Below are 24,425 nucleotides of genomic sequence, written 5' to 3' on the forward strand. Positions count from 1 at the left end.
GTGCTCAGTGAATATTTGTTGGGTAGAAGGAAGGTTGCTGGAGGAGTAAGTAGAAGGATGGGTGGGTGGGTGTACAGACAGGACACATGCAACAGGAAAGACAGAATCTGACTAACGCCGAGAGATCAGGAATATTGGCAACAGGGAGGACGCCAGAGACCCTGAGTGGAAATCTGCCAAGCAGAGGCAACAGCACTCAGACCAGGGAGACCACCAAATCAGGGCACGCACTTCCACTCTCCATTTCCTGTTGGTTATTAAATTCTTACTACATGAAGAATGAAAAGCATTGATTGAAAAATTCTTTATAATCATCTTATTTGCTTATCTTGGAATTGACAAATGCTCTCGGATACGTGTTATTTTGGGAATCATTTACTTGATCCTGGCTATCTGCAGATGAGTAGTGGGAAAGAGCGCATCGCTGTAATATTTTTAAAAATCTCTTTGGCTTCCACCTACATCTAAGGATTTCCTAAAAGAAGACCCCAAGTCTGGCTTCTTTCGGGTATTGGCCAAAAAAAAATGAACAGAACTCTTTTCTTTTAAAGTTATTTAAACTCTTGCAGCTACTGAACTTTCGGGTTTCAGAAATTAATTAGTATCCATTCGACAAATATTGACTTGTTTAAGTGGCACTGTGCCACATACTGGGGCTCAAAGATAAATAAGATATGCTCCTTGCTCTCAGTGGTGATCGTGTACAGCAGCACTTTTCAGACCAGGCCTGTGCGCCCATGGGGATACATGAAGATTTTCCAAGGGGCACACAGGCGTGAGTAGTGCTAACAGAATCCATTTGAAGGCCCTTAAATTGACCTGTGTGGAATGTGCTTGCAAAGCCGTCAGGCCAGCTCTCCGTTTCAGCTACTTCACTGTGCAAAAGAAGAACACATTTCTTACCCATTCTGCAGATTGCATAGTCTCCTATAAACTGACATATTATAACTCTCCCAGCCACCACATAAATAGATGTATGGCCAGAAAATTTGTTTTCTTAAGCACAATTTTTTTTCCAAATTGGCCATATACATGTATCCTGATCCCTTATTACTAATAAATAATTGCATGGTAAACTCAGGCTGGAAAAATATTTATTACTTACTTAGAGCCTGACATTAGAAATGTTTGTTAAATTAAAATGTCAACTTGTGTACTTATCTTTGTTGCAGAGAAATATGATAGGTGACAATAAAGGAATTTCACACCTAAAAATATATTATGTAAAGATAAAATTCTATGGGGAAATAGAATGGGAATATAAGTTCTAGAAGGGAAAGAATCAATTTAAAATTTGAGTTAGAATTTAAATTTAAATTTGAGTTAGAATTTAAGATTCTAACTCAAAAAATAAATTACACATGTGTTTTTTTCAACAGGTAATAAATAGGTATTAAATGCCATTGGTGTTTAGAGTCCCTTAGATACACTTACTATAAAAAGAATGATGCAATGATTTTGTATTAAATCACCAATAGTCACGAATATGCAGGGCATTCCCTCTTGTGCTACCATTGAAATTTGTAGGTTTAGATATCAATTTTTTTAAAGATTTTATTTATTTATTTGACACAGAGAGAGAGAGATCACAAGTAGACAGAGAGGCAGGCAGAGAGAGAGGGGGAAGCAGGCTCCCTGTGGGGATCGATCCCAGGGTCCTGAGATCATGACCTGGGCCAAAAGCAGAGGCTTAACGCACTGAGCCACCCAGGCGACCCTCAATTTTTAAAACTATATGAAGAGCATGGTTTCTCAAAGTTATTTTCAGGAGTAAATGAACAAAAACCTGTGAAGATCACTGACACCTGGGAGCCAGGGAACAAAGTTGTTATAAAGTATCTCAGACACCAAGACAGAAGCCTGGGTTTAGGGTGGAAGAGGGAGCTGTCAGTTCTGTTTAGAGAACTAGGAAAATCTTTCCTAGCAGTTGGCAATGGTTTATCTCAAAAGTAAGAAATGGGGGGGGGGTGCGTGCGTGTACGTGGGTGGGCATATGTGGGCGGGTGGGTGTGCATACAGGCCCACAGACACACACATGTATTTCTGACTTTACTGAGGTGTACTCTCCTCACGTTTTTGGAGTTATAAAATTCTTTATTATCACTCTTATCCAAAAACCAAGCAGAATTACAGACCAAAACATTGAAAAGTTCTTTCATTAACCCTTCCAGGGTGATATGGAAGACAATAAACTAAACTTAAATTACTTGGTGTTTTTAGTGGCTTAACCGAGGACAGAAGTTTATCTCTATTCTCCATCAAATAAGTCTAGAGGTTGGTAATTCAGAACCGGCACAGTGGCTTCGCAAAATTAAGGATGAGGGGACCAAGAATCCTTTTAGTTCTACAAGCCACCATCACTAGGGTGTGACACTTGTCCTCACTGCACAAGATAGCTGCTGGAGCTCTAGCTATTCCTTCTACATTCCAGACCGTGAGAAGGAAGAATGGGAAAAACAAGAGAGGCCTCTGTCAGAGAAGTCAGTTCCCATTAAACAAGCTTCCTAGAAATCCAACACAACATTTCTGCTTACATTTAATGAATCAGAATTTAGCCAACTGATCCCACCTAGTTGTAAAGGAGGCTGGAAAATGTTTTCTTTGAGGCAGCTATGAGACCATCTAAAACTGAGGCTCTGTGAATGAGAAGAAAAAGAAAACAGATTGAGGGGCTGAACACCCAGGAGTCTCTGAGGCTTAATTTTTTTTTTTTTTTATTTGATAGACAGAGATCACAAGTAGTCAGAGAGGCAGGCAGGAGAGAGAGGAGGAAGCAGGTTCCCGGCTAAGCAGAAAGCCTGATGCGGGGCTCGATCCCAGGACCCTGGGATCATGACCTGAGCCGAAGGCAGAGGCCTTAACCCACTGAGCCACTCAGGTGCCCCTCTGAGGCTTAATTTTAAAGCAGAGACCATCAGAATGATTCATCAACATGGTCTTTCCCTTTATGTGACATTCTCTCTCCATTCAGAATTACTACAACACTCATGCAACTGTTTTATTTTCCTTTTGTTGTTGTGAATACTGCTTTAGCTGTTTGAGATCTCCACTATGAGGTCCATGTGTCAAACAGACATCTAGAACTCAACATGTCCAACACCGAGATCCTGTAAACCCACTCCACCTGCAGCCCGCCCATCACAGGCGATGGAGGTGCCATCCTTCCAGCTGCTCAGGCCAAAAACACTGCAGTCATCCTTAGGTCCAGACTGACTGTTCTCCCTACTTCCACCTCTGCTCCCCAAGCCTCCATCATCTCTTGCCTGGATGACTGCTCTTACCCCCGAAGAGCCAGCTATGCCTCCTTCTACACTTATTCCCTCCAAAGTCCACTTTCAACTTAGCAGCCTCAGTAATCTTATTAAAATCTTTTATCATTTCCTTCCTCCCAAACTCCTGCAGTGGCTCCTTATTTTTCTCAGAGTAAAATCAAAATCTTTATAATAGACAGAAGGCCATACATGATTTGGTCTCTCATTGTCTAACTTCTTATCCTGATACTTTCCTGCTCACACTCCCTCCTACCTTCAAGCCTTTGTTCAAATCTTACATCTTACCCAACTACCTTAGCAGCCCCACTTCCAAAGGCTCTCAAATTCCCACTATTCTGCTCCATTTTTCTTCTTTCCATGCATTTACTGCCTTTTGACATGAATGCGGTTCTTTTCAGAATTTAAGTATTTATTATGTTCATTGTTTATTATCTGTCTGTCCCATTCCTGCCACCACCAGTTCCCTGTCTATCTTGTTCGTTGGTGTAATCAGCACCTAGAACAGAGAAAGTGCTCAATATATTTGTCAAATGAATAAAATTATTTGTTCAGCAGCTTATTTTGCAAATTAATAGAAAGCACTTTCTCTGTGCAAGGCTTAGAGTGGGGTGGATACAAAAGGAACAAAACAGATTTTCTACTCACATGTAGCTTATAATCTGGTAAGCGCATGAATAACTCTAACACATGTCAAAGGCTCTGAGTCCTCCAGGACTCAGGACTTAATGCTAGAAGAAAGAGCTACAGGACTCAGAGCAAATCAAGTTTGCCTCTGACTGGAATGATTCCCAATGGCTTTGTGGATGGAGTATTTGAAATGGATTTTGAAAAACAAATGATAGGTTGATAAGTAAACACAGAGAAAGAGGTGTTTGAGGATCATAACTCACCCTGGAAGACATGAAATTAACAAAAGAACACTGAAAGGACAGTCATATAGTAATAATTTAATAACTATGTCAATAATATGTTACCGTCTTACTAATGTGGCATCATTTATGTGGACCATAAGAACTTTATAGGAGAGAGAGAATGATATTCATTTGTCTCAAATGTGTAGGAACAGGATGGCAGTTGAGATAATTTTCCAAGAGCACTGAATGCTGAGCTGAGGAATTAGGCTTCATTTATCTGATAAAGAATCATGTAGGGTTTGGAGCATGGGAGAAAGCAGATGGCATAATCATATCGAAGTTAGGTGAACTCATTTAGGTGAACTCCTTGAATTGAGGACGGCAATTTGTCTTATGAATCTTTCCATCCCTAGGACCCACCATAGCACCTGGCATATTAATCAGTGCTCAAAAAATATTAGTTTATATTTCAACCAATGATTAAGGAGATAGTTAAAAACAAACTGTCAAGTGAGCAAGTCACATTCTGGCCACTGTAGGGAGGATGGATTGTAGGAGGTTAGAAAAGAAGGATACTAAAGCCCTAAAATAAGGTCACTTGAATGCAAGGAAGGGATGGGCATAAACATCGCCACATTGGAAGAACCAGCAGGTCTAAGTGGATGTGGGGGCTAAAAGCAGATGAGCAATGAATTCTTTCCCAATACAACCTCAATCTACTCAACTCCCAACATTCCAACTACAGGATTTTTCACAGTGAAATCAAATTTAAAGGTAAATGCCAAGATTCCAATGTGGGGTTAGAAACTAACATCTCATTAAAACAATCAACCATAGACTTTTAAAGCAACAACTTCTAGGTAATTTCTGGAAAATTAAGTGAAACTGCAGGCATTCCTCGGTTTATAAATGTCAGGCTTCTGAATGCTTGGTTGTGGCCACACAGAAGAAATTCTTGGGAGGCAGCAAGGGCTGTGTGCAAAGCTTCGGCCTTGAGAACCAGCAGGCCTGCGTTTAAGGCCTTCCTCAACCACTCACTAGCTGTGCAGCCCTGCAAAGAAACCTGAAATTTAGTATCTGCAAGTTAACGATAAAAATAGTAGACAGCTAAGTGAGGCCTGAATGAGATCATAGAGATGACTGGCACAGAGTAGGTGCTTCGTAAATGTTCGTCCCCCTGCTTTTCTTTTCTCATTCTCTGGAATCCACAGAGCCACCCCTACTTCCAACACAGTTCTGGCCAAAACATACTTTTATTTATAATGACTGCTCCACGAAAATATGTTTTCGTAATTACACATTCTATTGTCTTTTATTCTGTGCCAGTGTCCAGGCTCGCTCCGTTTCCTTCCACTTTCCCAGAGCTCAGCTCCAAATATGGTTTCACCAGCAAATTTCCCAAGTATCCTTTTATCCCGTCTCCAGGAAGATTATTAATGAAGATGTAAAATCAGGCTGACATGAGTAACTATGCTTAAGGCAATCCTCCAGACTCTTCTGTTCCACTCAACAGGGATATGGTGTCATTTATCATTAGGTCTCGTTACAGTGTTCTGACCCCTCGGAAAACTCACTTGCCTCCACATCTACAAGAATTAGTCTAGCAAGTGGACGCTCGTGAGTGACTGAATGAAATATCACGGCAGCATAGAACATCCCTTAAGTCACGCTGACCTATCACTCTCTGCTCTCATAAATCTTTGCAATCAAAACAAATTAGTCTGACCTGTTATTTCGAACAAACATTCTCTTTTGTTGTGTGTGGCTCATGCCCAAAAGGAGATAATGGACCAGTTGATAAAAGTCACCAAATCTCATCACCAGTTCAAACACGGTCAGGTGGTGAATAAAGAATAATAATTCCTTGGTGAGGGGAGAAAGGAAGGGCAGCGGAGCAGTCTATCCCAGATGCTGCCTCATGAAACTCATTCCTCAAAGTCCTGGAGGGAGATCACAGTCTGGTTTGAGACCCCAGAACAGTGGAGGTTTTCTTGAATTTGCTTTATCTTAATGGACCCTAGCCTGTATCCCTCACGGGGATTCTCTGTTCGGATTGGCTGAAGAAGCTGAGCATTGAGTGGGTGGCTGAGTTAGGGCAGGGGGCAGGGCACAATGGTGGGATAGTTCCCAGTCTCTCTCTGGGCTCCATTTTGTCTCCATATTATTTTCCTTGCTTCTTCCCTCTCGTTTTTTGTTTTAATTGTGGGGAAACAAATATAATGTAAAGTTCACCCTCTCAACCATTTTTTTAAGGATTTTATTTATTTGACAGAGATCACAAGTAGGCAGAGAGGCAGGGAGAGGGGTGGGGGGAAGCAGGCTCCCTGCTGAGCAGAGAGCACAATGCGGGGCTCGATCCCAGGACCCTGAGATCATGACCTGAGCCGAAGGCAGAGGCTTTAACCCACTGAGCCACCCAGGGGCCCCCTTCTTAACCATTTTTAAGCGTACAGTTCAATGGTATTAACTACATCACTACCATCCATCTCTCGAACTCTTTTCCTCTTGCAAAACTGAAGCTCTGTACTCATGACATAATCACTCCCTATTCCCGCCCGGCCCCTGGCAACCACTCTTCTGTCTGTATGAATTTGACTACTCTAAGTACCTCAGATATGCCGTCATGCAATACCTTATTTTTAACAAACGCTATCTTCCTGTATTTTGTGTAAGTTTATAGCCCCATCTGAAACAAAATGGAGAATGAATAAATAAATCAGAAAAAAAAAATAAAAGCAAAAATATTTCCTGGGGACTAGAAGGGTTCGATTCTGTATGCATCAAGTCAGTGGCGAGGTCATAATGCTTGCTAATTCGCATAAAACACAATGGATTGTAAGAAATAGTTGCTATTTAAACAGTTAGCTGATGTGCACACAAGCAGCATATTTAAGACATCAATAAGGTCAAAGGAGAGAAGGAACATAGCCGAGGTTCCCACGAGGGAAGGAACGTCAAGATCATTGAACAAGGAAGCAACCGTGGATTGAAACTCGTCCCTAAAAGGCTAAGTGTGAATCTACTGACCACGAAGGTTATTGATAAAGCTGCTTCCATAGCATAGTGTTCTCAAACTTTAGTCAACATAAAAATTACTCACCACAAACCCACCAAATCAAAACTATCTTGACTGGGACTCAGGAATCTGAATATGTCACCAGCCACCTGGCTGAACCAGACACAGAATTTTCTCAGTGGTTAGTGCCATGGATCAGAGCTTGTGGGGCCTGCCTCTGTTCAACTGAGTAGTAAACTCTTGAATTATGTTATGCGCACGGACTCACGGTATCTATTATTACCTATTTTTACCTGTTTCCCTTGTTTTCTTCTACATTGAGTGCTACCTGACTGAGCTACCAAAAATGGGGGCAGGGGCAAGAGAGAATGACCCACCAGGGGAGGGACAGCAAGGGCTAGCCCTGCCACTGTCCTGCCACTGTCCCACCATCATTATAAGCCTGCGGTGGTTCTATTTTCTGTTTCTTCTCTCGCCTGCTGCTTTGTCATCAGAGATAGACCGGCTAGAGGGGAAACACTGGCCTCAGGGAAACGGTGTGCAGTGTGAAAGATCAGAATCTGACTTCTCTCTCATTTATGGCTTTGATTTTCTTCCTTTCTAGAATATGTCTGTGCTGGAGAATCACCACTGGCGATCTACGATCGGCATGCTTCGAGAATCGAGGCTTCTTGCTCACTTGCCAGAGGAAATGACGTAAGCGGTGTAGAGATGAAATGTACTGATGTCCACACCTTAGAGATAAGCCGCATCCTCTAGGGCACGCTTGAGACCCCAGGGTTAAGGGCACGGAGCCAGCCGGCTGTGCTTCCTGCCTGCGCTCGGTGGTTACCCCAAGGAGATTCGGTGTCCGTTACAGCAACCCAGAACCCGAATCTCTCCGTGAGCTTTGAAAGGCCCTTGGATGGTCTCTGACCTAACATCAGGAAGAAGGATAATAAACAGCTCTCAGCTTTCACACTCTTCAGCATCATTGCTCAGCTTTGTCACATTCCTGTCTTTTATGTTAGCAACAGTGTCCTCCCATGAAGATCCAAATAACAAATATTTATCAAGAGGGAACACAGGAGATCTCCAGCTAGATTTAAGACTAGTTCAATAAAGTTTGTTTTGTAATGGCCAGTCTTAGCAAACACAGAAGTCAGAAATTCTTTCCTGGGATGTCTTTTGTTGAAGTAACTGAATTGGCCCCAGCCATTTTGGGGGCCATTAATTTACCTAAGTCTCTTGCATTTTAAACAGAAGGGGAAATACTAGTTTCCTGGTCCACTGTTTGTCCGTCCAGGTATTTAGGCCAAATCCTGAATCCAAGGCCAGTACCTCATTTTCCACATGGTTCTGAGTTAACTCCTGGAACATCATCCAAGGCCACCACTAATTCTGACCTGTTAACTTAAATGTGCAGAGCCCAGGACAGCTAGAGGAGAGTAGAAGACAGATCCATGCACCCATCTTTCTGAGGGGGCCTAACTTAAAGTCAAGCACCGAGTTGCCTCTCTGCAGAACAGGCAGTGTGCTCTGGGCTCCTACATGTATTCCTGGCCTTGTGACACTATCTTGCTGTTTCCTAGCACCCAGAGGAATGTGGCATTTGCAGGAAGAATTTCAGTTCTGATCGCTTTTTACCTCCTGGAATGAAATAAAACCGATCATCATGCAGGGATTTAAGACCTGCGCCTTTTGCTAGAACATTTGCAAAGATCCAAAGAACTAAATGCAAAAGAACTAAAAACTCGAGTAAGAAATCAAGTAAGAAGGAGAAGAAAAGAGGAGGGATATGTCAGGGACAGCTAAAGGAAGACGATAAGGGAGAGAACGAGAGAGAACAGATAGGAAAGAACAAAACTAAAGGAGGAAAGGAGGGAAAAACTCGGGGCCAGACTGTCTCTGTTGTGCCCGCCTTAATCCTGCTGTCTGCTCAGTTACACTCCTTTACTGAGATACGTCTACTCATCCCTATGGATTCCAGATAAAAATGCCATGTTTGTTATGTCTCTGTGGGATGCCGCATTATAGATCGCTTTTGTAGGAAAAATAAATGTTATGCAATAGAAAGAAAAGGGGTATGGGGACAGGGGCAAGGGTCAGACCATATATGCTATTGCTTGTACGTTCCTGCTCTCCGCCTGGCTGGGGATGACATATTTACTTCATACCTAAACACTCAACTCTGTGTGGTCTAAGCACCCTATAAAATAAAGGGATATAAAGTATGACACCGTATACCTAAAACATGGAGGGGTGGGGGGAAGCTGAGGAGTAAAGAATAGTTTCAAACATAAGCGATCATCAGCTTCATAAAGACTGCTATACGCCGATGTTATAGACAAACTTAAATATATTGAATTTTTGAAGATGAATTTTAAAAAATAGTTATGGATCTTTTCTTCTATTGATTACTTTCTATGTGTGAGGTAAAGCTCTGATTTGCTTGTTTTTCCAAAATATCTCATTTTCCCTCTACCGTTTGTCAACTACTATATCGCTTGCCTACTGATTTTTTAATGGTGTCTTAATTACCCATGATTCTTTTTTTAAGTTCCAGTATCTTTCCTAGCCTCTTTTGTTCCATTGGTGTATCTCTCATACCATAAAATCAGTCACTGTTATTATCTTCCTTATTATTACTCTCCTCATGCCCTTTCTCTCTCCATGCAAAACTGAATGTTTGAGTTGGTTTCCACTCTTTAAAAGCACAACCCAAACTCCTGCGATGCTATCCAGTTTTTTATGTCCCACATAAAGCACGCATTTCTAGCCAATTTTCTGTCTTTAGACCCATGGTTACCACAGGAATGTATAAACTACCACGGCTGTTCGCTGTGCAGTTACTAGCACCTCCAGCCCAAAGACAGAAGTGACCGGGGGTCAGAGAGCCCCCTGGGCTCAGAGGGACTGGACTCTGGGTAACGAACAGAATCAAAGGGCAATGAGAGTCCAAGCCACCTGCTGGGGGCAGAACCGATCACCCTCCTCCAAAGGATTTGCTGTATGTGTGTGTTTTCTCTTTCCCTTTCTCGGATGCAGACAGGATATTGAACAGCAGCTGGGCTCCTTGATCTTGGCCACAGACATCAACAGGCAGAATGAATTTCTGACCAGACTGAAAACTCACCTCCACAATAGAGACTTAAGACTGGAGGATGCACACGACAGACACTTTATGCTTCAGGTAAGCAACAGCCACCTCGAAGTAAGCCACTGCCTTCCTTGCTGGGTAAAAACACTTCGCGACGTGATCAATCACTTTAGCACCTGTGAGAAGGCGTGTCCCCCATGGGATCAGTTAGAGCAGTGACCGACTTTATGAAAAGCTCTGAGACCCATGAAATTTTTAAGTGTTTTCCAAGCAAGCAAAATCTGGGTTTCATGTCCTCAAGTTGATAAGCCCTCACTTTTCCTTACCCCGAAGTGTCCACAAAGTAGCCCTGTGGGGCAACCATACATGGTAAGAACCTACCACGTTTTGTGGCTTGATGTAAAAGTGGCCCTGTGATAGCTGTGCAACTTAGAAACACTGTTTCTATAACACAAAACTAGGTTATATTAACTGTAGTATGAACAAAATTGAAACCCAAGTAACCTTCTTTCATGTAAAACCCATTTCATCAAACCCTGCTTTACTTCCTTTTATTCCTAAATTCATACGCTCACAAACTAGTCTTAAGTGAATGAACTGAATTGTGTCAGGGCGACCCTTTCTGCTTCCTTTCACGGCAAGGAGCTATTTGGAACATGAGAACGAGAGGACGGGTGGACCCCATGAGTGCAGGTCTGAGCTGGTATCCAAACCAGAGCCTTTTCCTGTATTTTCTCTTGTCTTGTTTCCTTCCTTTTGGCACAAAAGTCTGAATGGATGGACCCTGGATTCATCTAGATAGACCAGCTCTACCCAGGGAAATGCAGCTGCACAGAGGAGACTGAACTGGGCAGTGGTTTTTGTTCTATGCTTTCCTGCTGCTCTCTTGGTTGTCCCAAGGGCTCCATCCTTCCTAGGAAATGCCTTCCTCCCAGCTGTAGAACTAGGTTTCCTTCCTTCTTTTCTTTCCAAACTCATCTTCTAGTCCCTGAGTGCCACAAAGATCAAGGTATCGGGTGTTCAAGACTCCCAGCCAAGTTGGGAGTAGCCGAAAGAATTGGCTGGCACACTTGCATTTCAAAAGCAAGGCTTGCTACGGCCAATGAATTCCCAAAGGGCACATCCTGGAGGCGACTTCTGCCCCTCACCAGCTCCAGCGTGGCCTGGCGTCCCCGACAACCGGGAAATAAGGAAACAATCAAATTTATAACTTTAATATGATCAGGGCATTCCCACATGCCAGCATTGCCAGCGATTCTGTGATGCCAAGGAACCGGGTCAAAACAAACAGACTTTGCTGGTGGCCAGAACACGCTAGCAGGGGCCCAACTTAGCAGTCGGTGGTTAAGGGAGAGAATGGACTTTCCTGAGAATTCAAGATAACCCTCTTAGAGTCAGCATTATTGACAAGAGCTGGCATCCCAGATCCAGACCAACGTGAGGTAAGCTTTGAATTAGCTTGGGTCGTGGCGCCTGGGTGGCTCAGCAGGTTAAAGCCTCTGCCTTCGGCTCAGGTCATGATCCCAGGGTCCTGGGATGGAGCCCCGCATCAGGCTCTCTGCTCAGCAGGGAGCCTGCTTCCTCCTCTCTCTCTCTGCCTGCCTCTCCTCCTACTTGTGACCTCTGTCTGTCAAATAAATAAATAAAATCTTTAAAAAATAATAACTTAAAAAAAAAAAGAATTAGCTTGGGGCACAACATGCTCCAAGGTTTGATAGCCTTAGCTCCCCGGCTGGATAAGCAAGTCGGGGCTCGCTTGTTATCCACAGACACAGGCACGAGAGCCTACACAGAAGTGAAGTGATTCACGGCGTCTGTTAGTGTGGCCACTGAGAGGATGAGGGCCAAATGATCTCACCCGAGCCTGGCTGGGGCCCCTGTGGCTTCCCCACTCGAGAGAGGTGGGGCGATGGAAGGAGCCAGGCCACCCGCTTTCCTTGGCCTGCCCACCCCAGGCCTCCTCCAGGAAGCTCGTGTCCTTGGACGGTGGCTCTTCTCAAAGCTATAAAGTGGGGATTCTGAATGAAGGTTTTGTGTGGTGGTGAATAAGTGCTGTTTCCTGAAGAGGCACTATGTAAATACCGGCTGGGGACCATGAGGCCCCCTGGCGGGTGGGACAGCCCCTTGGGCTTAGGGCGCCTTGGCTGTGGAAAGATCAGCCTCTGACCTTCTCTCCCGCCCTGTCGTCTCTCAGATTGCCTTGAAGTGTGCTGACATTTGCAATCCTTGTAGAATCTGGGAGATGAGCAAGCAATGGAGTGAAAGGGTCTGTGAAGAATTCTACAGGCAAGGTTAGTAGTGATCCCACTGCTGAGTTTTTCACCGTCCCTGTTCCTGTTGGGCGTTTAGCCTCATCAAACAAGAAATGGCTAATCTATCGTGACATTTGTTCTTTCATCAATTCCTATTATCCCAGCCTTTCTCTTTGACTCTCCTGCGAACCATTCAGCCCTTTTTTGGAAATAATTTAAAAATAAATAACACTGTCTTACTGTGAAAACAGGTAGTAAAGAGGGGTAATAAAAATGAGCAGAAGTGGGAAATAAATGTGTGTGTGTGTTTATAGGTATGTATATGTAATCTTTTTAATGGCTTTCCTCTGTGGATATAAGAATGTGAGGGACAGATTGATTTTTGCTCTGACCTTCATTCTAATGAGCTTAGCACAACCTAAAGGCTAAATGCCATTTGGGGTCAATGTTTTCCACTCGGATGGGACTTAGACTCCTGTTTTCCTTCCCCCCGGCTTTCTTAAATAGAGTTAATAATGAAACAGAGCACAGCTGACCAAGAATTGAGCTCATCTTCTCAAACATACTCAGTGAGAAGAGAAATGGCTTCAAGTTCAGGTATAATTTTTGAGAGATTAACCTCATTCAGAAATAAGGCTATGAATGAGTGAACAGGATCTTGACGCTGGGTGGGATATCAGCCTTTAAACACAGCCTTGTTTCTTCAGGCCTGGTTTCCGTGCTCAGGATGTTTGTTCAGGCACAACAGTGCCCTGATGTTAGTGACAGGATCAGGTTTGAGAGGCTGAGAACAAATAAAGCCTGAAGTGTCCCACATACCAGCTCCGTGGGGAGGTCAAGTAGCAACAGTGAGCCTTTTGGAGAAGCTTTCATCAAAAGATGTGTCAGTGACATGGAGATGGTCCCAAAGACAGAAGACAAAGCAGATGGGACAGGGTTCACGTGGGGCCAGAAGTCTCTGCTCACCATCTCTTTTGCTCAGAGGAAAAGCACTCATGGAGTGCCCACAACTCTGTGTGACTTCACTTCAGTTGAGTGTGAGTGGCTAGAAGTCAAAAAATCAGTTCTTGTGGCCTATGATATAAAATCTCCACTGAGAGAAAACAAAAGGAAATATGATGAAATTGGAACAGGAGACTTAAATAAGACAAGTATCTTCTTTACTCTGTGATATGGAAAATACTGAAACATGAGAGAAGGACTAAGATCCTCATGCTTGGAAATCGAATGATGGGGCAGAAAAGAGATTCTACTCTGTCCCTCTTGGTTTTGACTCAGTCGTGTGCTCCAGATGGCACTGATTGACATTTAACCCTTTCCTTTGCTTATTTTACCTCTTATTTGAATGATGAGCAAGCAACTTGAGGCAGGGGGCCATGTCACTTGGGCAGATAGTAAGGCCCACGGAGCTGGGGAGTTAAAGTTATTAACTACATGTAGTAAATGGGACCAACCAAGGAAAAGAATCTGTAAGATCTCTTTACCAAAACCCATTGTTGTCCTAACAATATATGCACATGCAATGCTACAAGATAGAACAATCTAGAACATGTGTAACCCTGACCACAAAAGGTGAGCTTCCATTCACTTTGCTCTGGCGTGTCTCCTGGCAGAATTTGGGTTTCCACAGACAGCTCATAGTCTTAGCCCAAGTATCTTTAATGGCTCATGACGCTGAGCAAAGGAAAACCTCTAAAATCAAGGTTGAGGACTTAGCAGGGAAGAAGGATGACATCCCATGAATTAGGAAAATAGCATTAAATTCTGAGAACAGAAATTAGGATTCTGAACATCATTCAACTCCTTCCTCTCCATGTTTTAGGGAAGTAGAATCTCTGTCCTGTTGTAACCACCGGCTGATGTCGTCTCCATCAACCAAGATTCCCAAAAGTTTTTATTGAACATCTGCTTCCAGCCTTGTTAAACCCCAGCACAACTATTAACTCCTCTATGTACAAAGCCCCACAAAGGGGTCGTGAAGGATACAAAGAAGTATAGTTAAAGGTTCAGAACCTCAAGATAGTATAAAGTGTAGGCAGTAGTAGTAGGCAGTAAATTTCCTGGAGTAGCCAAATGATGCAACTTTTCTCTCCATTCTCTACACTGATTAACAAAGAATCTGAAATGTACAGTGCTTTAGAAGTCTATGCTGAATGAATAAATGATCTAACTGGATGGCATCTCATGGTAGAGGTCACAGGAGAAGATTGGTGCTGAGGACAAAGAATCTGAATTGGATGTGTTGGAGGATGTGTAGTTAGTGTCCTACATTTTCCAGTAGGAGAGCCATGAAGCATATGTGACTAGTTAAATTTAAAATAATTAAATTAATTAAATTTACATGTTAGTTCCTCTGTTTCATTGATCATATTGCAAAAAGCCACTACGGTGGGCAGTGCAGAGGACATTTCCATCATTGTAGAAAGTCCTGTTGGATGCTGCGGCTCTGGCTAGGCAGGTGTAGACATGGACAAAAGCACTGAAACGGGGACCTGCTTCATATAGCAACCTGGACTCATAGAAAGCAAGAATGTGGGGATTTGGGGATTTGTACGCCAACCAGGCTCAAGTAGAGAACATGACAATGAGAGTCACCTTAAAAAGTGCAATAGAGGCAACATATGTAATTGAAGTAGAAGAAATACTGAAGGAAGAAAACCAACCAAGAAGCAAACACTAAAAGTGAGTTATTAGTAAGCCAGAATAGAGACAGGCAGAGTGTGAATAGGGGAAAAAAAGATATTCTGAGAGAGGAATAAATAGGATTTGATGCCTCAATATGGAGGGTGATGGGAAGGGAGAAATCAAAGACAATTCCTCCAAAGTGTCAAGCTGACTGAAAAATCATGATGAATAGAATTATGGAGGTAAGGAGTAGAAGTCGTTTTAATATTAAATGATGTCATGCCCTGTCCTCAGAAAGCTATTATCATCTGGCTTCCCCGGATTCCTCAGGTTAATCCAGACTGATTTCCTTACCTCGGTCTTGAGAATAACCAGGGCCCAAGGGACCACAGGACTCATGGTTACAAGGCTTAAAACAAATGACAGAGGTGCGGCATCTCTGAGACCCTAGCTCAGCTGTTAAGTGCAGATAGTTGGAGCCAGACTTTTAGGTTGGCACCTAGGGTCCCCCATTTACTAGTAGTGTGACAACTTGAGTCAGAATACTTCCCCTCATCTCAGTTTCTTCATCTGTAAAATGGGTACTATAATGAAGTTGTTATGAGGATGAAATTAATTAACATATGTAAAATGTTTAGAATAATGCCTGACACACATGAAGCATGATATTAATGTTGTATTTAGATCTCCTCTGTGAACGCAGCTAATATTTCTAAGAAACAGCTTCTCTACTGATTAACCAGATTCTTTTTCCCAGTGCAAAGGTGACCCATAATCTTTCACCCCCCAAAGGATTGATAAAGTATTCTGATGAAGCTTCAGATGGTACACTTGGCCTTTGGCCTTCTAGCTGACAAAGGCATTAAAAAGAAATATTTTTCTGACTTTTATACTTTTTTTTAAACTTTAGTTACACTAGGTGACACTAAGTCAGATTAAAGGTGATAGATAACCTTTATTTCTGCTCAATATTGTAGCTACAGACAGAGATGTTCCTCGAGTGAGATTTTCTAGTCCCTCACTCCCATTTCCTGTCTACTCACTATTCCTGGTTCAGAGGAAATCGGACTAGGGTCAGGCAGGGTGAAAGGCAGGGAGAGCACAAAATCTATTCACTTTAACTGTAACTTAAAGTCAGAACTTCCATTCCATGTAGGAAATTGCTCATTACTTGTATCCTTGTTTTTACAGATCTTGGTCAAAGGTTTATTCTAGCCCCAGAGCATACTCATTTACAACAAGCCTATTGTACATGGTCAATTGACACTCTGATATCTTAAAATTTTCACAGAAGCTACCAGAGCAAATGGGTGCTAGAGAGTTCCTAATGGTAATAGGCAGCAAACAGTAATTCCTACAATAACTTCTTTGAACGAGATCACTAAAGCTAGCAACACATTTTTACATATTCTAGATTACCAGTGTTTCTTCGTCTTTCTTCTTAGGTGACCTTGAACAGAAATTTGAACTGGAAATCAGTCCGCTTTGTAATCAACAGAAAGATTCAATCCCTAGTATACAAATTGGTGAGTTGAATTCAGTTTTAATTTTTTTTTCAGTTTTAATTTTAAATAAGTACTTTTGGCAGCTCTGCCAGAGTCACAAAGAAAAAAAAAAAATCTACATGCAGCCTTTGAAAGATCCAAACTGGAGGTTTAATGAATGGCTAAGTCCAAATAAACAGTCTAACCATGACTGATCTACTGGGTAATTACCAACTAAAAAACTACGAAAAATGGAGTAAAGTCTTTGTTACAGACCCTTAACTAAACTGTACTAACTTTGTAGTTCAGAATCAAATCAAAACCAAATTGAGTAGAAGGAAAGTCTTAAGAACCAACTATTTGCTTCTGAGAAACGATTAGTTCGCACTGTTTAGGACTTAAAGAGTGGGAAGTCGGCAGAATGAACCTTGAGGACCCTTCCAGTCTGCCCCACTACCTTTCATCCCCAACGCAATCCGAAGGCGTGTGCTCGGCAAACCATGTTATTGCTTGTAGCCCAAGGTCCCCTGCTTCTCCACTTTCCACTTAAAAACTTATTTTCAGTCTTATTCTCAAGTATCAATTGCAATAAAATGTTCAACTGTGATGCTAATGCATCTAACATAATAATTACTTTATATTACATGAAACTATTAAAGAAATCAAATGGTGGAAATTTCAGGCACATAGGAAATATTTTTGATACAGTATGAATTTCTATCAGTTCTTAAAATACTTTTCCAATTCCATCTATACTTAAAGCAAGTCCTTCATTTCCTTGCAGTTCCTTCCAATTAAAGCCAAACTCAGAACTTGAACTCTTTTAGTCATAAACTAGAACCCTGACATGTACCACTTCCCACAGACCTCAGAGAGTTTAATGCCTTCACAGGGCTGCAGCCCTCTGCAAGGATTAAGGCTTAAAGCCTCTATTGGGAAGGAACAGGGCATCGGAAAAAGTTAAACTGAAAATTAAGAAAACCAGAGCAAGTTAGTCAAATAATAATATGCTTATAGTCACTATGAGTCAAATCTCATCCACAAAAGAGTCATAAAGTCATCCTCTGGGAATAGGAACAAAATTAACCTAGTTACAAAGATCTGAATGACGGATGTAAATATTAAAATAGGTATGTTGAAATTATGGGATTATTGGTGATCCATCTTTCTTCCAAATTGCCCTTAGTATTGTTGTATTGTTTTTAAAATTAAACTGATTCTTCCACCCAAAAGAGGAAAAAGTGGGAGTGTTATAAAACAAAAAGAAAAGAAAAACAAACAAACAAACCCCCCCCCCCAAAAAAAAACCACCAACCAGGAAGAATCCAGGGTGATGACATAGCTACAGAATCCCTGGGGGGCAGTGCAGGGAAGGGAGTAACATCAATAGAAATTCAACCTTGGTCTCCCTGGAGCCAATCCCCCCTCCATGTTCCCTTGGTTATGGAGGTTCTGCAGATGCGATGTAAAAGGAATAGACCCTGACCAAAATCCCAACTCTGTGCCCCGCCCCCCCATTGTTAACACTCTGGCTAGAAAGAAATTTACCAGGCTCCTGCTAAAGACATTTTGTGAAAAGCATTCACATTGTTAAGCACACAACCTGGATTTGCAAGACAGTCCTGATTTTAGAGATTCTACCCTGTTGTTGTCATGAGAACACACTTATTTTGTCAGATCATATGTCCTGGTTTTCAGCATAGGAAAATGTGGTTACCATAGATACCTGTTTTTAAAATGGGGTGGGGATTGAGTGACTAGGAAAGGCTCGGGGAGGCTGAGGCAGCACACCAATAAAGAGAAAGAGAAAGAGAAGGTGATGCTAAAACAACCTTTCGTACATGAATCTTTCTTGATCTCTGTTCCACATCCCCGGGCTCTGTAGGGTCAGGGTTGGGAGGTGTGGTATGAAGGTGTAGATCAGGTTAAACTGGAAAAATCCAAAGATAAAGTCTGATTGATGGGAGCTGCAGGTTTCAGCCTCCCAAATGAGGGTTTTGCCAGTGGGTCCTAAGTAAGGCAGCTATGTCCTCTGCCCTGATTCCCCCGGGACTGTAACTGTCTCCTTTTTTCCTGTCCTAATCCACAGTGAGAATTTCCCCACATGCCATCTCAGGTTTGGATCTGATTTTCTGTTTAAGTCATTCATATTCGCCCAAGTGGAAGTGGGATTTAAAATCCCTTTCCCTCTCTCCAGTGAATTCTGCATTTTAGAAAGAAGATATTAGATCAAATGAATCTCTAATTGGTGAAAGCTATCGAAGGAGGAGGAGAAGGAGGCTTGCCTTTATTCCCTGTTTGCTCTGAGGCCACCATACCTCCCCTTCCCCCTCCCAGCCTTCCAGGAGGACAAAATCCAGGCAGGCAGTCCCTCCCTTGCTTAGAAGAGAGAGCTTGGCATAATGCACTGGGAATGGATGGAACAGTTTCCCAAATGTGATCATGCGGAAGTCACTTTCATTTGAAAAAGTACCTCCTGGTGTCTACTCAGACTTCAAAATGGGCTTGCCTAATCTACTATGAGCGGTCTTTATATCGGACAAGTAGATATATGGGGGATAATTCCCCAAGAACGCCAGGAAGAAAATGAGTTGATTTTCAAGTACCAGATTTTTAAATGTTGGATTTGTAGCTTCTTGATATGAAGGTACACCTGATAAATATCTACACTTTAAACCTGAGAATAGTATCATTTTGTGAACCATCTTTCTAATATCAAATCTCTTGTACGGTGAAGGATATTAGAAATTAGATATGGAGATTATGAAGGAAGTGAAGAAAATTCAGGAATAGTAAACAAGAAAATTCAAGGGAATCCTTACTTGTGACTCCCTATATAACCTTATCACTGGCTTAAATTTCCTCCTCAGTCAGGTTTGGGTGATCTAAAATGATCTCATACTACTTAAATCATATTTCATGTACGATGAGATAATGCAGAAATGTGAAATAACACTTTGCATGCCTCCATCCTTTTTCCATCTCTGTAGCATCCTCAAAGGCCAAGCATCTGCTGTTTGTTCAATAAAAAGATAATCAAATCAAGCCTTATAATTCACAGCCTCATAAACATACATTGTCAGTTAGTGGAAAATTCATTATGCTAAAAAACACTTTCTCCCCACACCTACATTTCAGTAAAACCTAACTATGTCCAAGTTTGTGATGATTCCAGTCATTCCAGCCTAGACTGAAAGTCGTCTTGGCTTTAATAAATCATATTTAATATGGAAAGACCCTAACATTGAAATTAAGAGAACAGACATATCGAATATCAACCATTCTTATCTGGTCATTAACGTAGGGATTTTATACAGGTAAAAATCCCTATCAAAAATGAGTGAAGCTCCGTTTAGTTGCTTAACATAACTGAGAGTAAGACAAAGCTGTAAATCAATTTTTACAGATGAATACACATGAATTCCCCATGGATCTACAGCAACCATATGCCCCTTCCTGATATCATTCCCCCTTTCCTCCTCTCCCGCACCCCCTCCTTAGCTCCAACACGGACTTTTTCCTACCTTTCTGTTCGGATGTCTTTCTCCCTCCGCAAATAACAGCCAAAGGTATGGAGGGTTTACTACGTGCCGGGAGCTTTCCGAGCATCTCACCTGCGTGAAGTCATTTCCTCGTCATAAGAAACCTAGGGGTTTGGTCCTCTTCCTAGCTCCTTTTTACAAATGAGGAAACTGAGGCTCGAGGGGTTAAGAAACAAGTTCGGGGTGACACACCAGGTGCTCCCAAACCGAAGTTTAGGGAGCATATCTGCTTTCGCCTCCGTATCTCTAGAGGGAGCCCAGCTGGGTCTGGGAGGGATGATGGGGGTGGGGTGGGTGTCGCGCCGCCTTCGCGGTGCTGAACTTGGCCTTGCCCGTTCTAGGTTTCATGAGCTACATCGTGGAGCCACTTTTCCGGGAGTGGGCCCGTTTCACGGGCCCCAGCGCCCTGTCGGAGAACATGCTACGCCACCTGTCCCACAACAAAGCCCAGTGGAAGAGCCTGCTGCCCACGCCCCACAGGAGCGGCGGCGCGGAGCACGCGGGCCAGGGGACTGACAGCGACGTGCCCACTGGGACCAAAGGCGACGCCCCGTAGTCCCAGCCAGTCCGCCCCCGCTCCGCGCAGAAAGGAGAACCTCCTGGAGCAGAGGCCTCCTGAGAGGGTGGCAGCTCTTGGCCACCAGGCCAGCCACATGCTGGGCTCCGTCCCGGGCTTTCTGCAAGGCCGCGCTCCTCCCACTCACCTGCCTCCTCTCTTTTTTCCAAGTGTACAGAAGCCATCCGTCACCTCAGCATTCGCTGCCGAAGTAAGCAACTCGATTCAGGAACGTGGGCGCCGATCTCGGGGAATGAGGGGGTCAGGTTCGCCCCTCCAGGAGAAGACTGGGGAGTAAGAAAGAGGTGCTCCTGCCATGTCCTCCTCGGGCCCGGGTCACACTGTGACAGGCGATGGTGGCTGAGTCCAGAGCAGTTTTTTGTTTGTTTTGGTTTTTTTTTTTTAGCGTTTGCCATCTGACTGCTGATCTGCATGACAAAAACACCAGCATACTCGGACCTCCAAGGAGATGGCTCTTAAGTGCCAGAGCACGAATGAGAACGTGAGAGAAAGGACCTTCTATTTTAATAATAATTATTATTATAAAAATAATAATAAATCTTTTTAACTTTTATATTTTATGCACTAGACAATGGATCTAAAACTTTGGACTAGGATTACTCAATGTACCCAATCTTGAACAGGGGGTTCATTGTTTTGTTACTGACTTGATGCCACTTGGGGTCAGAGATTTGGCATCTGTTCAATTTAAGAAACCACGTTTCCTTTCCGATCCGAGGGGAAGGTGCTGTACAGTTCATTCCTTTGCACCATTAGCCGATCTGTCTTTTATCTACAACTCAGATTCCATGACATGTTTATATGCACACGTGTACATTTTCTGTAAATACCAAGCGCTACTGATTCCCATGCCAAAATACATGAGTATTATGGGATTGCTACCTGTATCAATAATGGCACTGTGAACAGAATACTGTTAGTTTTCATACAAGAGAATGCATTTGTAAATCTGGTATAGAGTTTATTAATATACTATTGTTTGCAGATAAAGGCCTTAACTTTAAACATCTTTCATCTTCTGAAAGCTGCCCGACTTAAATCCTCACAGATGTCCTTCTGAACTGCCTTCCCATGCCCATCTTTGTGCTTTCCAGCTAAGGTCACAAACCAAAACTGACTAAAGTCTTTGAGGAAATATTCTGGAAACTTCACATGCATTCCGCTTGAGACCATAGTGTTTTTATCTATGGCACCAAGCATCATTTCCTCAGATTAATGGGACCTTCCAACAAGCCTGAAGTCACTTTTCAACACAGCAATGTTGCACACTGTTTTAACAAGCCAGCTGATAAGCTCGTGTTTATGTGACTCTTGTCTTGGACCGTGGCGACGTGTCAACCTCGCAGGAGACACGGCAGGTCTCACAAACCTTCTATGACCCTGTCATCTAACCATCAGGGAACTCCCTGCTCTCCCACCACACTTTGTTTGTTATGGCTACAGTACCAAAGCACCTTTGGTTTATGGTTGGCGTGCATTTCTTTGGCGTTAACAGTAACTGGATTTTTCTTTTTCCTTAATTTCGTGTGAACAACTACTCAATTATCTAGCTGAAGTTAACATTATTGAAGTCAAGAAAACATTTCAGTTTTGCGACTGAATTTACCTTCCTGGCAGGTCATCGTGATTCATTACCGTTCTAGCTAACAGAGTCACCTTGGAATCTGGTTGGTCATTTTTTTCGGCAGACTCTTGGTCGGAAAATCAGTTTGTTACCGCATCCTTCTCTGGTGACTGAGCTCTGTGCATTCAACCTTTTCTTTCAAAGTTCTAACTTAAATAATGTTACATGAAAATTGGCATGTCCCTTTCTTCTTACCCTAAATAATGTTGTAGTGGGAGAATGATAATGTGATCATTTCTGCCACTATCGAGCTATTTTGCAAGCTGACAAACTGACAGCTAACTCTCGTTTCCTACTTGCAACTCTTGTGGGTTTTCTCCCCTCCTAACATACAAATGAAATGTTGGAAACTAAATGGTTTGTACTAAGTTTCTGTAGAGACACTGAGGCTTGCCGAGTGAAGGTTTAGGGGACATTTTGGAAAGTTGGTTATATTTTCATTAAAGTAGGAGAGATTGTCAGATGGTACTAAGGAAAGTGTGAAAAACCTCACGAAATGGGTGGATGAGAAGTTGAAATTGTTGATATGGGTAAGAGAGAAGTTGTGAAATCTCAACACTAACTTTTTTTTCTCTGTAATAGCTGTGAACTGACACAGGATTCTTTATTGCTTTAATCCTCTGGAGCTCTCAGCTTGGTGAGGCCTCAAAAGAGAAAATGTTGAATGTATTCCTGCTTCTGAATCTCTCTTACTTTGGTCTGATGGTGCAGAGAGAGCTTTTGAGTGGTCTGTGTTTAACGTACCTGAGATCAAATGAAGAAAAGCAATTGTCAAGGATGGTACAGTGGAGAAAAGCGAAGATGCTATTTGAGCGAATGGGACCTCTGTCTTGGGTTTAAGAAATGGACTTTGTTTAAATTATATTTATATTGTAACTTAAATAAGTAAGATTGGAGGCATTTTTAGTAGTTCCAAGTTCATAGGACAGAAGTCTATGTTACAATTAGGTCTTGAAGAAGAGCTCACAGAGAAAACCACCAGATATCCGACTATGATGCAGCTACTAGTACAATCCAAATTTGAAGTAGAAGGAGACATGATGCATAAACTAGATGCATTTTTGTCCTTCTTTCAACCATCTGGAGTTTTCTTGAGTTCCTTACTTTTTGGCAAAAAAGGAAAAAAAAAAAGAAAGGAAAGAGAATGTGAATTTTTTTTTTTTTTTCCTGCCTAGTAGTGGCTCCGTTTCGATAGAGGAGTTCATTGCTAGTTCAGACACAGCTGTTGGATCAAGCATGGATTTTATCTTTATATTCTCCTCCTGGTCCATGGACCACCAATAGTTGACTTACCAAGTTTAATTCTGTCATTACTTGAGAAGAAAGGAATCAAAGGGCTATTTTTAGTAAGCAAAACAGAGTTCAGATCAAATTAAGAGAGAATATATATCACTGCCAGGTCTGATTGTCAAAGCCTGCTTTTCCTTTAACAGAACCCGTGAATACACAGAAACTTGTTCATGAAGCCCTAACCTACCGGAACTCCTCCAGGCTGAGTAAAAATCCAGCTCTCTTTCCACCTGCTTAAGGCTTCCCACAAAGGCATTTGGAGTGTGTCTGGCGACACTGTCTTCAGATAGTGCTTCCTACAAAACACAGACTTGTTTTGTAATCTTTTCTCTTGTTGAATCAGATCTGCTCACTGATTTGAATTTGGTTATGAGCTTGTGTCTCACTGTATTTCTTATGTTCTGTTCTTTTAAGCAAACCCTTAAAATTGTGTTGTTTTGTGTACACATGTGAGATTTGGAAAACAAACAAACAAACACCTTGTGGGTTTTGCTCAAAATGTGGCCTAAATATCCATTGGCATGTCTAGATCAACGATTGAAAATAAAGATAATTTCCTAAAAACATCAAAGCTTGAAAATATACTGATTCTCACCAGGTAACATGTTATCAGCAAAACAATCAGATTCAACAATGAAGGCCAACTGTTCAGGAGAGGAAACTTGCAAGGGAAAAATGCACAGATTCAGACATGGTCTTCATATGACTCATCCTACTTGGGGCTGCAGAAACAGCCCTGTCCATGAAGGCATCACCTGCCAGTTAGTCTCAAGTTCAAGAAAGAGGGCTCTCTTTCTCCCACCATGCAGT

At 42.4% G+C, this 24,425-nt stretch overlaps 1 protein-coding gene across 3 annotated transcripts in view; it reads left to right on the top strand.

Annotated features, from left to right (window-relative positions):
* Positions 1 to 24,181, top strand: part of PDE7B (phosphodiesterase 7B) — a 324,787-nt gene extending 300,606 nt beyond the window's left edge. For all 3 annotated transcript variants that reach the window (XM_047733036.1, XM_047733037.1, XM_047733038.1), the window contains 5 exons: positions 7,747 to 7,838; positions 10,170 to 10,314; positions 12,416 to 12,512; positions 16,544 to 16,624; positions 20,466 to 24,181. In XM_047733036.1, coding sequence (XP_047588992.1) covers positions 7,747 to 7,838; positions 10,170 to 10,314; positions 12,416 to 12,512; positions 16,544 to 16,624; positions 20,466 to 20,680 — 630 coding nt within the window. In that variant the 3' untranslated portion in view covers positions 20,681 to 24,181. The remainder of the gene's footprint in view (positions 1 to 7,746; positions 7,839 to 10,169; positions 10,315 to 12,415; positions 12,513 to 16,543; positions 16,625 to 20,465) is intronic.
* Positions 24,182 to 24,425: the final 244 nt, after the last annotated feature.

This window comes from Lutra lutra, chromosome 6 (assembly GCF_902655055.1).
Source record: "Lutra lutra chromosome 6, mLutLut1.2, whole genome shotgun sequence".
Classification (NCBI taxonomy): domain Eukaryota; kingdom Metazoa; phylum Chordata; class Mammalia; order Carnivora; family Mustelidae; genus Lutra; species Lutra lutra.